This window comes from Protopterus annectens, chromosome 12.part0, assembly GCF_019279795.1.
Source record: "Protopterus annectens isolate FY-2018-M chromosome 12.part0, PAN1.0, whole genome shotgun sequence".
Classification (NCBI taxonomy): domain Eukaryota; kingdom Metazoa; phylum Chordata; order Ceratodontiformes; family Protopteridae; genus Protopterus; species Protopterus annectens.
This window is the reverse complement of record NC_056746.1, coordinates 557,886,650-557,900,577: the sequence shown is the minus strand read 5'-3', so window position 1 is coordinate 557,900,577 and position 13,928 is coordinate 557,886,650. Positions and strand designations below refer to the sequence as shown.

General features: G+C 41.7%; 1 protein-coding gene across 1 annotated transcript in view; it reads left to right on the top strand.

Annotated features, from left to right (window-relative positions):
• The window catches only part of LOC122816707 (transformation/transcription domain associated protein), a gene marked incomplete in the record, with an annotated part of 2,794,447 nt that overhangs the window by 2,730,818 nt on the left and 49,701 nt on the right, over positions 1 to 13,928 (top strand). The window contains 1 exon segment of the mRNA XM_044089697.1: positions 5,592 to 5,795. Coding sequence (XP_043945632.1) covers positions 5,592 to 5,795 — 204 coding nt within the window.

The window sequence follows — 13,928 nt, the reverse complement described above, 5'->3', positions numbered from 1 at the left end:
AGCTTCTCCTCCTGAAGACTACTCCTTTGGGGAAACTTTACACACTATGAGGGAACATTTTCACTGGGAAGGTCAGGACTACTCTGACTCAAAGAAAAGGCTCAGAGAGTTTCTTTTACTCCCCCCAGCACAGACCACTTGCCATCCCCCCAGTTTTAGACATTGTGGATGATGTTTACTTAGAATCCAGTTTGAACCCAGATTCTCTGCCTCCTGCTCCAGCCAAACCTGACAGATACTATAGAGTGCCTGATTCCCACAAATTCCTTTATAAAAGCCCTGTTGCTGATCCAGAGACTATCTCTCAGGGTCCCAAAGGGGCTAAGGCTTCTATGGCAAAAAAATCCTGTACCCTCTGAAAGGGACTCCAGGGCACTAGACAGGTGGGGGAAAATGGTTTACACCTCAGCCACTCTAGCTATGAGGACACTAAATTGCCAATTTCACATGCTAAAATATCAGCAATTTCTAATGTCTCAGTTAAAACAAAAAATGAGCACACTCCCTCAACAGTCTGAATTGAAAGAAATGCAGGATCTGTTGCATGCAACTGAACAGGTGGGCAAACATACTTTACAATGTGGGTTTGATTCTGTAGAGGCTTCCTGCAGAGCAGCTGTCACTGGGTCTGTTATACGTAGGCATGCTTGGTTAAAGGAACAAACTCTGCCTGATCATGTTAAAGCAAAGCTTCTAGATGCTCCCTTACAGCAGGATGTTTTTTTGGAGTTAAAGCAGAAGTCGTCTTAAAGAAAATGGAGGATAAGGCAAAATCTATGCAGACAGTCAAAGATTTTCTACAGGTACAGCCCCCTCGCTTCAGCAGAAAGTGGCCAACAAAAAATTGGTCCTTTCCAGCTACTGACAGACCACAGAGGGGTAAATACAGACGTCCAAGAGGCAGAGTACAAGCCCAGTACAAACTTTGACAATGGGGCACTGCAACACAGAAGGGAGGAGAAGACAGGTCCCAAACTACCAGAAGGCAAACTCAATGACTTGCACCTCATCTGGCCAAGCAACACTCTCTTGGCAGCCCCCTTGGGAGGAAAACTCGCACTTTTTTCAGACAACTGGCACATTGTCACAAAGGGCAAATGGGTCCTAGACATAATTTCACGAGGATACAGATTCCATTTTCACACCTTGCCAATGAAAAGAGGAATGCCAAACCTGCCACAAAATCAATGGGCAGAGGCACAAAAACAAATTACAGCTCTCATGGACATGAGAGCCATTCAACTGGTACCTACTCGAGAGCAAGGCCAAGGATTTTACTCAAGACTCTTTCTAGTTCCCAGAAAGGACAATGCCTGGAGACCAATTCTGGACCTTTCAATTCTAAACACCTTCTTACAAGTACCCAAATTCAAGATGCTAACACTACAGCAGCTTCTTCCCATGTTGGGCAAGAAAGCAGGGCTAGTAACGTTGGACCTCAAGGAGGCATACCTGCATGTCCCTATCAGACAAAGTTGCAGAAGATACCTCTGTTTCATTGCAGGTTCAACCCATTACCAATTCTCTGCACTGCCCTTTGGCTTATCTACTGCACCCAGGGTCTTCACAAAATGCCTGGCACCAGTAATTGCATACTGCAGACAAAGAGGAATTCAAATATACCCATACCTGGACGACTGCCTCATCCAAGCAGAAAGCAAGGACATCCTCTTACAACATCTGGCTTTTGTAAAACATCTTCTGAGTTGCCTGGGTTACACAGTAAACGAAAAGAAATCAAAACTAGTACCCTCACAGAATATGACATTCCTGGGTGCCAGCTTGAATACAACGGCCCAGAAGGCTTATTTGACGCCAGACAAACAACTACAACTGACTCAATATTTCAAAACAGTGGCAACAAAGACCCAACTACCTGCAAGAAAAATTCTGCAGGCCTTGGGTTTCATGGTATCTTGCATACTACTAATACCATTTGCAAAGCTGCATATGAGGAAATTACAGTGGTACCTAAAAAGCGTATGGTCTCAACACAGCGACAGCTTGGACACAATGATATCTCTCATTCCCTGCCTACAACAGGAGTTTCTATGGTGGTCACAGGCATGTCACCTCAACAAGGGTCAGCCTTTCACCTTGCCCCCAGCCAGGCAAACTATGACAACAGATGCATCGGACTACGCCTGGGGGGCACACGTGGCAGGACAGTGCGTTCAAGGCGTATGGACTGCAGATCAAAGGAATCTGCACATCAATCAAAAAGAGATGCTAGCTGTACAGAATGCTCTGACAGCCTTCAAGAATCTAGTACATCCAGGACAACTTACAATAAGGACGGACAACACCACAGTAATGTGGTACATAAACAAACAAGGGGGTACACACTCCTACCCTCTATGCAGGCAAGCAGTGACCTTGTGGAACACAGCTCTGGCTTGCCAAGTTCAGTTACAAGCTCAATGCCTGCCAGGAAAAAAGTACACATTGGCAGACGACCTCAGCAGAAACATCATGGATCCCCACGAGTGGAAAATGGATCTACAGGTATTTACAATGATAACTCACAAATGGGGCCTTCCAGACATAGACCTGCTTGCCAGTCCTCAAAACTATCAACTAACAAAATTTTATACAAGGACACTTCACCATCAAGCTTGGAAAGTGGACGCACTCTCATTCAGTTGGAAAAACCTGACAGTATATGCCTTCCCTCCATTGCCTCTCCTCACAAAGGTGCTTCTGAAAGTCAGAAAGGAGAGACCACAACTGATACTCATAGCCCCAGACTGGCCACGCCAGCACTGGTACCCACTATTGTGGAATATGGCCCAGGGCCCACCTTGGATTTTACCACAAATTGCCCATTTGCTCACACAGCAAAACAATCAGATTCTTCACAGCCAGCTCAAAACCTTAAATCTGGCTGCATGGCAAATCACCTAAGCATCCAGCCATATCCTCTTTCCAAAGCAGTTATGGATGTTATTCTGGAAGCTAGGAGGCCCAGCACCAGGAAGGCCTATTCGGATAAATGGAAAAGGTTTTGCGCCTGGAACCAAGCTAAAGGCCGAAACACACATCAGCCTCACATGCCTCAGATTCTACAGTATTTAACTGAGATGTTGCACAAAGGACTTTCTTTTTCTTCCATTAAAATTCATGAATCAGCTATTTCAGCCCATTACAACACAGATCCACCCTTATTTTCGCATCCACTTCTAAGGCAGTTCCTCAGAGGGGCAGAAAACATTAGGCCCCCCAGGAGAGCACCTACACCAACATGGGACCTCAATTTTCTTCTGGAAAAACTTACGCTACCTCCCTTTGAACCAGCTTTCTCTGTAGATCTACAGTTTCTATCATGGAAGACTGCCCTGCTGCTAGCAATAACTTCAGCTAGAAGAGTCTCAGAGCTGCAGGCACTAATGGCAGTGGAACCTTTCCTCATTTTCCATCAAGACAGAGTTTCTCTACGAACTAATCTTTCATGCCTAAGGTGGTTTCCAGTGTGGCTTTAAATCAAACCATCCACTTACCCACCTTCTTCCCAAATCCACAGAACAAAGGAGAAAGACTCCTGCATTCCTTGGACATTCACAGGCAACTTCGTTACTACTTGGATAAAACTAAGGCTTTTAGAAAATCTGACCAGCTCTTTGTATCCTATGCTACAGCTTCACAAGGGAAGGCTATATCAAAACAAACCATTTCCAAATGGATAGGACATATCATTCGTTTTTGCTATACCCATCATGGAAAACCAGTTCCTGCTACCATTAGGCCCCACTCTACCAGGGCAACAGCTACATCTACAGCCTTCCTCAGGGGGGTTCCAACCAAGCAGATTTTGGAAGCTGCAACTTGGAGTTCAGTACACACCTTTACCAAACACTATCACTTACCACTTTACTCTAAGACTAGAGCTGGCTTCGCCACTGCAGTTCTGCAGGGCCTTCTAGCCTCCTCTATCCCTCTATAACTCCTCCACCCATCCTTAGCTTTGGGATTCTACCCAAGTGTGATGACTGCAGCAGGGTAACACGATGAACATAGTACAGTTTTGTACCTACCATAAATGTAGATGTTAGAGTGTACACCCTGCTGCAGTCCAGGTTACCCTCCCTCCATCTCCTTTGATCTAACTGGCTAAATCTCTACAATACCTTCCTGATGTATTTGCTTATAGCTGGAGGGATTTTGTGTTTGTGCAAAAATTACTTAATTTGGTACTAATTACTGACCACCTTTTTTGGGGCACCTGACATCTGGGGCAAGAAAAACTGAAGAAAATGGTGTTGGATGCATTATATATACCCCTGGCGCACTGACGTCAGGGAAGAAGCGACAGCATCCGACGCCAGACCAAGACTTTGGAATTCCGGCTGACTGCGGGACCGCCTGACGACAGGATAACCCAAGTGTGATGACTGCAGCAGGGTGTACACTCGAACATCTACATTTATGGTAGGTACAAAACTGTACTTTCACAGGCATCCTGATACTACATTAACAGGACTAAAGCCTTCAGGATTGCTGATCAGCTCTTTGTCTCCTATGAAGATAAGAAAAAGGAACAAAGCAGTGTCTGAACAGGCAGTTTTTAAATGGTAATCTCATGGTATAGCTATTTCTTATTCTCGTCATAACAAGACAGTTCCAGGCAAACTCAGGGCCCACATTACCAGGGCTCTGGCTGTTTCTGTGGCATTTTGAAAGGGGTGAACTCTAGAAGTATGCAAAACAAAACTCACACGAGTCACCAAAGGAAAAGAATGTGCACAGTGTAATCTTGTACAGATCTCTTTGCAAACTGCCCTTTTGGTTTTTGGTCATACCTGTATGCATCATTCACTTTAGTGTACTTTCCCAGATAAAGCTGCTTCTCCACAGTACTGTACATACCATTGTCCTGTTTACAGTCCAGTGTTGTTTAACCAAGTACTGTGGTTTTATTTTCTGTTTGATAGGTATATTGCCCAACCAGCAGTATAAATGTGTATTTGCAGTTTTTAAGTCTTCTCTTGGACCTTGGTTTACACTGTACCAATATCACTTTTTCTTTAGATTACCCAAAAGTTTAGAATGTAATCATCATGCCATCTCCTACATTTGTGAACCTAAACCTTTGAATTTTGTTGTCAGCTAAACTCTGTTTTGTTTGATGAGACAAAACATTTTGAATCACTCTGAAGTTTTTGTATAGGAAGTTGATTTTTTGCAGTGTTAATTCTGACCGAAATAAATGCGGAATGCAATTTGTTGCATTTGAGTTGTAGCTTTATAATGTGCACAGTGCTTATATCTTAAATTTTTTGTTTATGTAATGGGTCATGGCTGGAAAGGGCCATTGAGCCGGCCAACCTATCTGAAAAATATATAAGTATAAAAAAAAGTATGCAAGTAGTACAGATTTCTAAGGTAAGTGCCACAGTTTATGTGCACAAGTTTAGAAATTCTCATTAGAACTGTTGCAGCCATTCTGCATTCATTGCTATTTGTGCTATTCCCCAGGAACTTAACCTTCAGTACTGAAGTATATATAACTCTTGTCAGTTATACTTTAAGAATTTGCACAGATGAGTAATATCTTGAATACGTCAGCCTAAGCTGCTTTTGTTTCTTTATTGCAGGTCCTCCGTGACATCCTTAAGGAGGTTCAGAGCAACATGGTGCCACGGAGCATGCTGAAAGAGTGGGCTTTACACACTTTTCCAAATGCTACAGACTACTGGACATTCCGCAAGATGTTCACTATCCAGCTTGCACTGATTGGGTTTGCCGAATTTGTCCTTCATCTGAATCGTCTTAATCCTGAAATGTTGCAGATTGCACAGGTTTGTAGTTCAAACACTTCATAGTAATATAGCCCTTAAAAGAAGGCTGTTACAGCATGTAAATCTTTTTGTTTTCCTCCTGCAAAACTGTTTCTGTAGGCTTCACTAGCTTCTCAAAGGTTTCAAGATCCCTGTTTGCACAGTGGCATGTGGAATGTGGGAACTTGGCACACTGCCATCGTTAATCAGTGATGTAATGGTATTTACTAGCTGTACCCTCAAATGAGCGGGCATCCATGGAGTTTCCATAACCCATGCTCAGAACAGTTTTGTATACCATTTTCTGTCTCCTGGGTAGTTTTGTTTTCTATTACCCATGACCTTGGAAGTTTTGCGTTCTATTACCCTTAGCAGTTTTGCTTTTTCTAATCCATGTCTTGGGCAGTGTTGCTTTCTGTAACCCATGCACTGTACAGCTTAGCTATGTTCCTAACTTTATTTGACACTACATTAAGCAGAGAAAAAAAAATGCATTTTTTTCTGTTTCACTTGACTCCATATACTATAGCCATATAGCTGTGGGGAAAACATTTTCCAGAGTTAGTCTTTTTTTCGAATGTATGAAAGTGAAATGAAAATAGATTTAAGCAAAGGTTAATCATAACATTTGAAAAATTGCAGTTTTGAGCATGCATAACCTCTAAAGGAATAATCTTAGTGTGGACTTTCAGAGCTTTGAAGTGTGGGTGTTTTTTTTTTTTTTTTTTTGCATGCTGGCTGTACTTGTTTCAGGTCTTGTAATTAAACTGTCTTAATTACACACTATGCACCGTTGAGTTTTATAGTAGAAATAATTTTTGTGATAAAATGGACAGTGTGCATTGCAAATGCAAAGAAAGGTGCAAGAATCCTGTTTCAGTGCTTTGGCTACGTTTTGGATACATTTCTTCATATATATTTTTTTTTTGTTGTGTGTAATGTTTAAAACAGCACATATTTTTTTTTAAATCTCAAGTAAATTGCAGCCAGTGTAACAAATAATATAGTAAGGACATTTTTATAAATTAAACACATTTTAATTTTCATACCTGCCTAGTAAGTACACAGTGCATTGTCAGCATTCCAATTTTTTTTTTTTGCCCACCACTTCCTGGAATTTATCAATTCCATTGCCCTGGACCAGCTCATTCTGACCCCCACTAGACAACATCCACGCCCTGGTTATCACCAACATGGGAGACCATTGCTCCACACCTATAGTCAACCCCTTCCTGGTTAAATCCGACCACAAACTGATCACCATGGAAATCTCCATCTCACCCACACACCCCCTGCTAAGGTGACCACCCTAAAAAACATCTCCAAAGCTGACTTTGGGCTTCTAAAAACAGAGGTGGCTAACTTCTTTGCACCCATGCCAGTGGAAAATAGCTGCATGACTTCGGAATCATACACCATTACACTGTACGAGCACGTACACAAATGCATGGATCTTGCCATACCAAATACAACCAAGACGCGCTCTTCCAAAAAAAGGAAGCCAATCTGGTGGTCCCCAGCCATCAATAAACCTTACAACAGAAGGAAGAAACTTTTGCAGAAAAAATTAAGTCACAAGACTGGAAAAACTCCGTTACCATACTCAACAAAAAATTTAGATCCCCTTATCAAGTCCTCTAAAGCCAGCTATGAAGGCAGAATTGTGACTGACACCAGAAACAATCACAAAGCCTTCTATAGCTATATCAGGAACCTCCAAGGCAATAACCAGATTTGGTCTGAGTTACTGCACAATGGCACCTCCAATACCAAGCCAGTATACTGGCCGACAGATTCAGTGCCAACTTTACCCCCCCCAAAGGCCCTGTCACAGTACCAGAAGAAAGACTGGTACCCACCATTTCTGCAGCACAGGTAAGAGCTGCACTGTCCAAAGCCAAGAATGCAGTGTCCATAGGACCTGATAATATCCCTGGCTGCATCTTACATGAACTACAAAATGAACTGGCACCACACCTGTGTACCCTTTTCAATCACAGCCTTACCTCAGGCTTTGTCCCTAATGAATGGCGCACTGCTACAGTCATCCCTCTCCACAAAGGGGGAGCAACTACAGACTCTGAGAACTACTGCCCCATTAGCCTGACAAGTCTGTTATGAATAGCTAAGGAGCCCATCAGCATGGACCTACTCAACAAAGATGCAGGCAATCTCCAAACTCTTGACCCCACACAGTTTGGCTTCGTCAAGGGGAGATCCTGCCTGCTGAACCTGGTTGACGTCTTCGAGGCAGTCACCAAGGCTGTGGATGAGGGTAAGGCACTGCTTACAGCCTACCTATACCTGGCCAAGGCCTTTGATACCATTCCCCACGCAGGTATCATTGATAAACTCACCAAGCTAGGGATCCATCCTTATATTACTAGGTGGCTTGCAAATTGGCTCTCAGACAGGACCTACAGAGTAAAAGTTGCGGATTCCAAGTCACTAGTCACAAGTGGAGTCCCACAGGTCTCGGTCCTGGGTCCTCTCCTGTTTGGCATCTACGTCTCAGAAGTCCAGGCCAATACAGAGGGACTCTAGCTGACCAAGTTCACTGATGACTGCAAGCTAGGAGTCATTATCAACTCCCCAAGTGATGCAGACATACTATACAAGGGCCTCTCCGAGACCAATGACTGGTGTCAGAACCATGGCCTTAAGCTTACCGCCAAAAAATGCATTATTATTCCCTTTGGAAAAAAAATCAGCTCCCACGAATTACCACGTAGATGGGAGCCCACTAAACACTGAAGGGGGCCCTAAGAGATCTGGGCACCCAGGTCAACATCCACCTCACCTTCGAAAACCACATTGCCACTGTGGTCAGAAAGTCCTTCTACATGGCACATCTTATAACTAAAGGGTTCGCATCCAGAAAGAAAGAGGTCATCATCCCTTTCTACTCCTCCCTCATTAAACCAGTCATCAAATATAACGCCCCCTTTGGCATGTACCTGACCAGACACTTAAAACAGCTGGAGAGGCACAAACGTACCTCACAAAAAGGATCCTAGGCCTTAAACACATGTCCTACAAGGACAGACTCAAGAAACTTCAGCTGTTCTCAGTCTCTTATCTACTCAGAGGTGATCTCTGCTTGACTTAAAGCCATGTCCGACCCAGCCCTACTTGAAATGTTACACCTAAAGAAATCCCAATCCCCCCGTGCCACACGCTCCAGAGATCACAACCTCACTACCACAATCAACAGAACATGCTGGAGGAACGGGTTCATTTCCCAAAGACTGCCCATACTCTGGAATAAGCTTCCCATTCATGTCAAGCAGAGCACTTTGCTGGCCCTCTTCAAGAGAAATCTCGATGAGTGGATGGGTAACAGAAAGTTCACCCCAGGGATCACTCCAGTTGCCCTACTGGATAGAGGCACTGTTAACTAACATCGGGTGGCACGGTGTCAGGGAAAATATTTGGGCTAGGCTTGTAAAGGCTCCAGGGCCATTAGCCTAGTACACACCTATGAACCTATGACACCCCCAATTCAGTCTTACAGTGCAGAAAATATATTTTAAGCTGATTTATATCTTGCCGTAACTTAATTTTTGTTTAATGATATTAACTGAAGATTACCCAACTTCGATGAATTGAAACCAAAGCTTTACTAGACTACAAGAAAGAATGTTATGGTTACACAAAAATGCTAATAGATTCAGTTTGCACTTCACTTTGATTTACTTATCAAATGAAGGAAGTCTGTTCTCCTGTCAGTCACGGTTCACAGTTTACTTACTAAAGAGTGAACTTTGAAGCAGGAGTGAATGTTGGAGAATGTGAACAGTAAGATGTAAAGTCTTCTTCAGCCTTCTCTGTTCCATTGAACAATCTTTTATAGGCTGACCTAAGCCCTGAAACATGTCTTTAGGGTTTTGTCATATAATCTGGTTGTACCAGATCTTAGTCTGATTCTAGTGCTGCATATTTGAATTATTTTTTTTGTCTGTTGTCTTATCTGTACAGACAAATTTATGTATTTATTTACAGTTATTGACAAGTTTAGCTGTACTGGGCAAAACCCATTTTCAGGGTGACCAGGAAATAGGACATGATAGATAATTGCATGGCAAGATTCGTACAAAGGTTCATAACAAAGAAGATGATAATTCTGTGCAGCAAATGCAGATGTCAGTTCCCGAGGTATGATGTGTTACAGAAACATAAATGCATTATTAACTAGTAATAGTATGCTAGGTACAGAAATCTGAATGGTGGAGAGAGAGTATGTAGGAAAGTAGAGAGCCAGGGAGACAAGATGAGAAGATAAAGAGACAGTAGGTGTCAAGAGTGGATGCTAAGGAGTTGAAGGGAGTGCAGGTTACGTTGTAAGCAGTAACCTTGCAAGAGTATGGCTTTGGAAAATTTTATAAAGAGAGGAGCAGTGCCAGTGGGATTGCCATTTGCTTCTGTTCCTGAGTCTAAAGGATTTAAGACTATTTCAAACTCCACTAGTGATTTCAGCATTTATAATTGCAGGTTACTACAGCTCATGCAGATTTATTTTCTAAAGGACTCTCCTTTGTGCCTACTAGAAGGGCAGATATTTCTGCCCTTATTATTGACCTTAAGTTGTTTGTACGCAAACTGAATTTAGCTATGTGGTTTAATAATACTGATTTACCATTGAATGTTTCACTGCGTCTTCGCTGCAGATATTCAAAGAATTACCCACCACGCAAGGCCCTTCTGTAGGAAGAAAATCCGCATGAACCAGTGTAGACAAAAAAAGACAATTGCAGAGAAAGCAACAGTCCTGAAGTTGTGTAGGGTGTTAAGGCAGACAACAAAATATTATGTGAGGAAAGAAGGCTTCTTCAGCCCACTTGGGCTGTGACTGTCCCTTAGCCTCTCTTCCCCACCCCTTCCAAACCTTCTGGCTGTAAAAGTGTCCTACCTTGGAAGAGTTGTAGTCTCTTAACCTCAGTTCAGTGGGCATCAGACTATAAACTCTGAACACACACTGAACACACAGTAGAGTTTTTTTTTTTAAACACACCTTTATTGTGACATAGGCAAATTTATATTTATACAAAAGTAATCAAACTGTATTAACACATTAACAAATATTATACTTCATATATATTGCTATATATCTTATAACCTAAGCAACATTACATAAATTATTCAATTCCTGCCCCCCCCCCTTTTTTTAAACAAGAAACATATTTATTAAACCATCACTTATGACACGAGCAGTCATACATTTATATAAACGAAAACAAACCACAACGACACAATCCAGGTTGCAAGCATTTTACATCGCAAATGATACTGGCACATTCCCAGCTGCAAACATTATATATCACTTATAATCTACCCAGTCATTTTCACACAGTAGAGTTTTGGCTGTTTACCCCTTTCATAGTCTCTTTTCCCTCATCACAAATCAGCTAGTGCTTCTACAACATATTGCTTGTCAGCAGTTGAAATGCAGAGCCATAGAAGAGGTACCCCTTTCAGACTAAGGGGAAATGTGCAATCTTCCAGACTTTCATAGTGACCCCCCCCCCCCAAAATCAAAAAAAGTTGGAGGAGATCCATACTAGATCTGTCAAACAAACAATTTCATGCTCTCAAAAAAAAAAAAAAAGTTAAAAATGCTGACTTTATTTGTGAGGACTGCTTATCTGCATATTCTTGCCCACAAGGCACCGCCACAGTTTCTGAAGTTTATAGGGAGGGTTTGTCACTTTCATGTTATCAAAACACAGTTTAAAAAAAGCGTTCCCCAAGCAGTACTTCCACAGACCAAAATGCAGCAATGCTAAGCAGGCTAGATTCCAATGGCGATAAAGACCCGTCCAAACTCCAAGTTGTAAAAAATATGGCACACTGAATTTATTAAGAGATGGCGCTTTCGTCTACTAACCGTGGACTTCTTCAGAATCAGTTAAATACATTGTTAATCACATATAAATAAATACAACCAACCAATCACAGTAGTCCTCTGAATTCAAATTCCATGACATCATCTCATAAATAAACATACTACTTTCAGTTTATCTCCCCTTAACCTTTGGCATCTCACACTGCTATCAAGGTCTTCAACAATTGCACCATCTTTTACCACCTGGGGCTCGGTAATCTGCATATCCTTCCAATTGTTTGCAGGATCTAAATATTTCCTTAAACTTCCTTGGGCCAGATTTGGGCACATCAGCCCTGCACAATGTCCCTCCCTCTGAATAAGCTCTCTTATGAACAATTTCTTCCTTTTTCTTCTGCCAGAAATCATACTTTGTAACAAGAACCCTTGTCTGCCTCCATTCTGATGGGTCTGTCTTACAAGAAAATGTATGGAAATTGTCACAGACCATTGATGAAAAAAGGCTTTAAAGAACTGTTTTAATTTCACAATTTTATCAGTTAGCACTTTTATTCTATACAGTTTAGTAAACACTTCTTCATCCTGTGGTAAGTTAGTGTCAGAAGTCTTGGCTAGGTCCGGGTAGGCAGTATGTACAGATTTGCATTTGCCCATTCCCTTTCAAACAAGTCAGCTAAGTTAAGTAGGCAAGATTTGCCATACACAAAGCCAAATTGGTTAAAGTCGGACAGTTTTCATCTCCCAATATCCTTATTAATGAATCCTGTGATTTAATCCATTATCTTACAGATGAGCTTTGTAAGGCTATTTGGTCTTATAGTTGGCAGGTTCAGTGACCTAGGACCTCTGAAGCTGTTCTTCATGCTTCAGGTATGTAAACAGTATAAAGGGTGTGATTCTAAACAGTTTTTTTCAAATGAGTCATTAAGGCAGTGTTTACTAAGAAGGAAACAGCCTGTTCTGTTGTCTGGACCAGTAGACCTAGTACTTTTAGTTCTGGAGAGGGCTTTTCAGTACTTGTTCTGAGGGGATTGTGAAGAAGTGCTGATTCAGTGTTGTGGGAAAGTGGAACATGAAGGTGATAGAGAGGAGAAAGATGAGATAAGTATGTCCAGTAGTGTATTTGCAGTATATCATAATATAAGAGTCAGGAGGACTAAGGCCATTAGGGCTTAATTCCTTTTACCTATAATGTTCTGCACTCTGACTTCCTTTCCAAATAACTTTTTACTGCATGATGAACTCACACAGTAAGAAATGACTACAAGCACTGCCGTGTTTTCCTTTGGAAAAAAATCAAGTTTGATGTTTCTTCATCTTTCTGATGATCATTTGTCATTTTATTTCTACTGAAATCTTCGGTATTCAGCTCAGATCTGCATTTTTCTTGAACTTAGTTCAAGTTTATTTTTCCTGTCTCTAGATTTAAATATTTTAGCAGCTCCTTTTCAGTTTACTCATCTGTGTTTCACCACTGCTCTTAACTAGTCTTTGTTACCGTTAAAGAAAATTAGTAGTACTAACCTTTTTTATGCTTTTTCCTTATCCTGTTTCTCTGATACTCCATAATAGTCATTCTACAGTTATTTGGTATGTACTGTCTTTCTTTTTATTTAGTGTTACCTCAGTTATTAATCCTCAGCAATTGTTTTTGGTAGCAAGGTTCTGTTCTGCTATGCTGTGTTAATTCTTGTTAACAGTGTTGTTCTGAATAGCGACTGTGTTTTTATTTACATTGTGGTAATCATCGGTGGTAACGATTTAGGAAATGTGACAGGTGTTTTCATAAAAGCTTACAGTATGACAGGCAGACTCTGTGTAGACTGTCTTGGGCTGCAGCATCTCAATCTCAGTTGTAGTATTTATGAAATGTTTGACAAGACAGAGAAAATAAGTCGACTCTTAGGGACTTAATTCCCAGGGAAGAATGCACACTGTAGGGCATTTCCATCTTTGCTACCTCATAGCCCCACCTTATTACCCAGATTGATCTCAGGGTCTTTGGACTCTACCATGAACAAAGATAGGGATCAGTTGAGAGATCCAGACAGGAAATAAAAAGATGATGGGAAAGGGCCTCTTTCTTCTTAGGACCTTTTCCCCATCTGTGCCAAAGAAATGACTGCTTTGTACCTCACAGTGCTTCTTCCTTTGGTATCTCAAAACTTCCACTTAGATGCCCCATTTCCAAGATTGGTTAGCATGGTGGTCTGTCTGTGGTGGGTCTTATCAGGTTCATTCCTTTTAGACTGTCTACTAGGTCTTCCAAATTTCGTTCCTTTTATAGTTGCTGTGTGACTTTGAACTTGAGA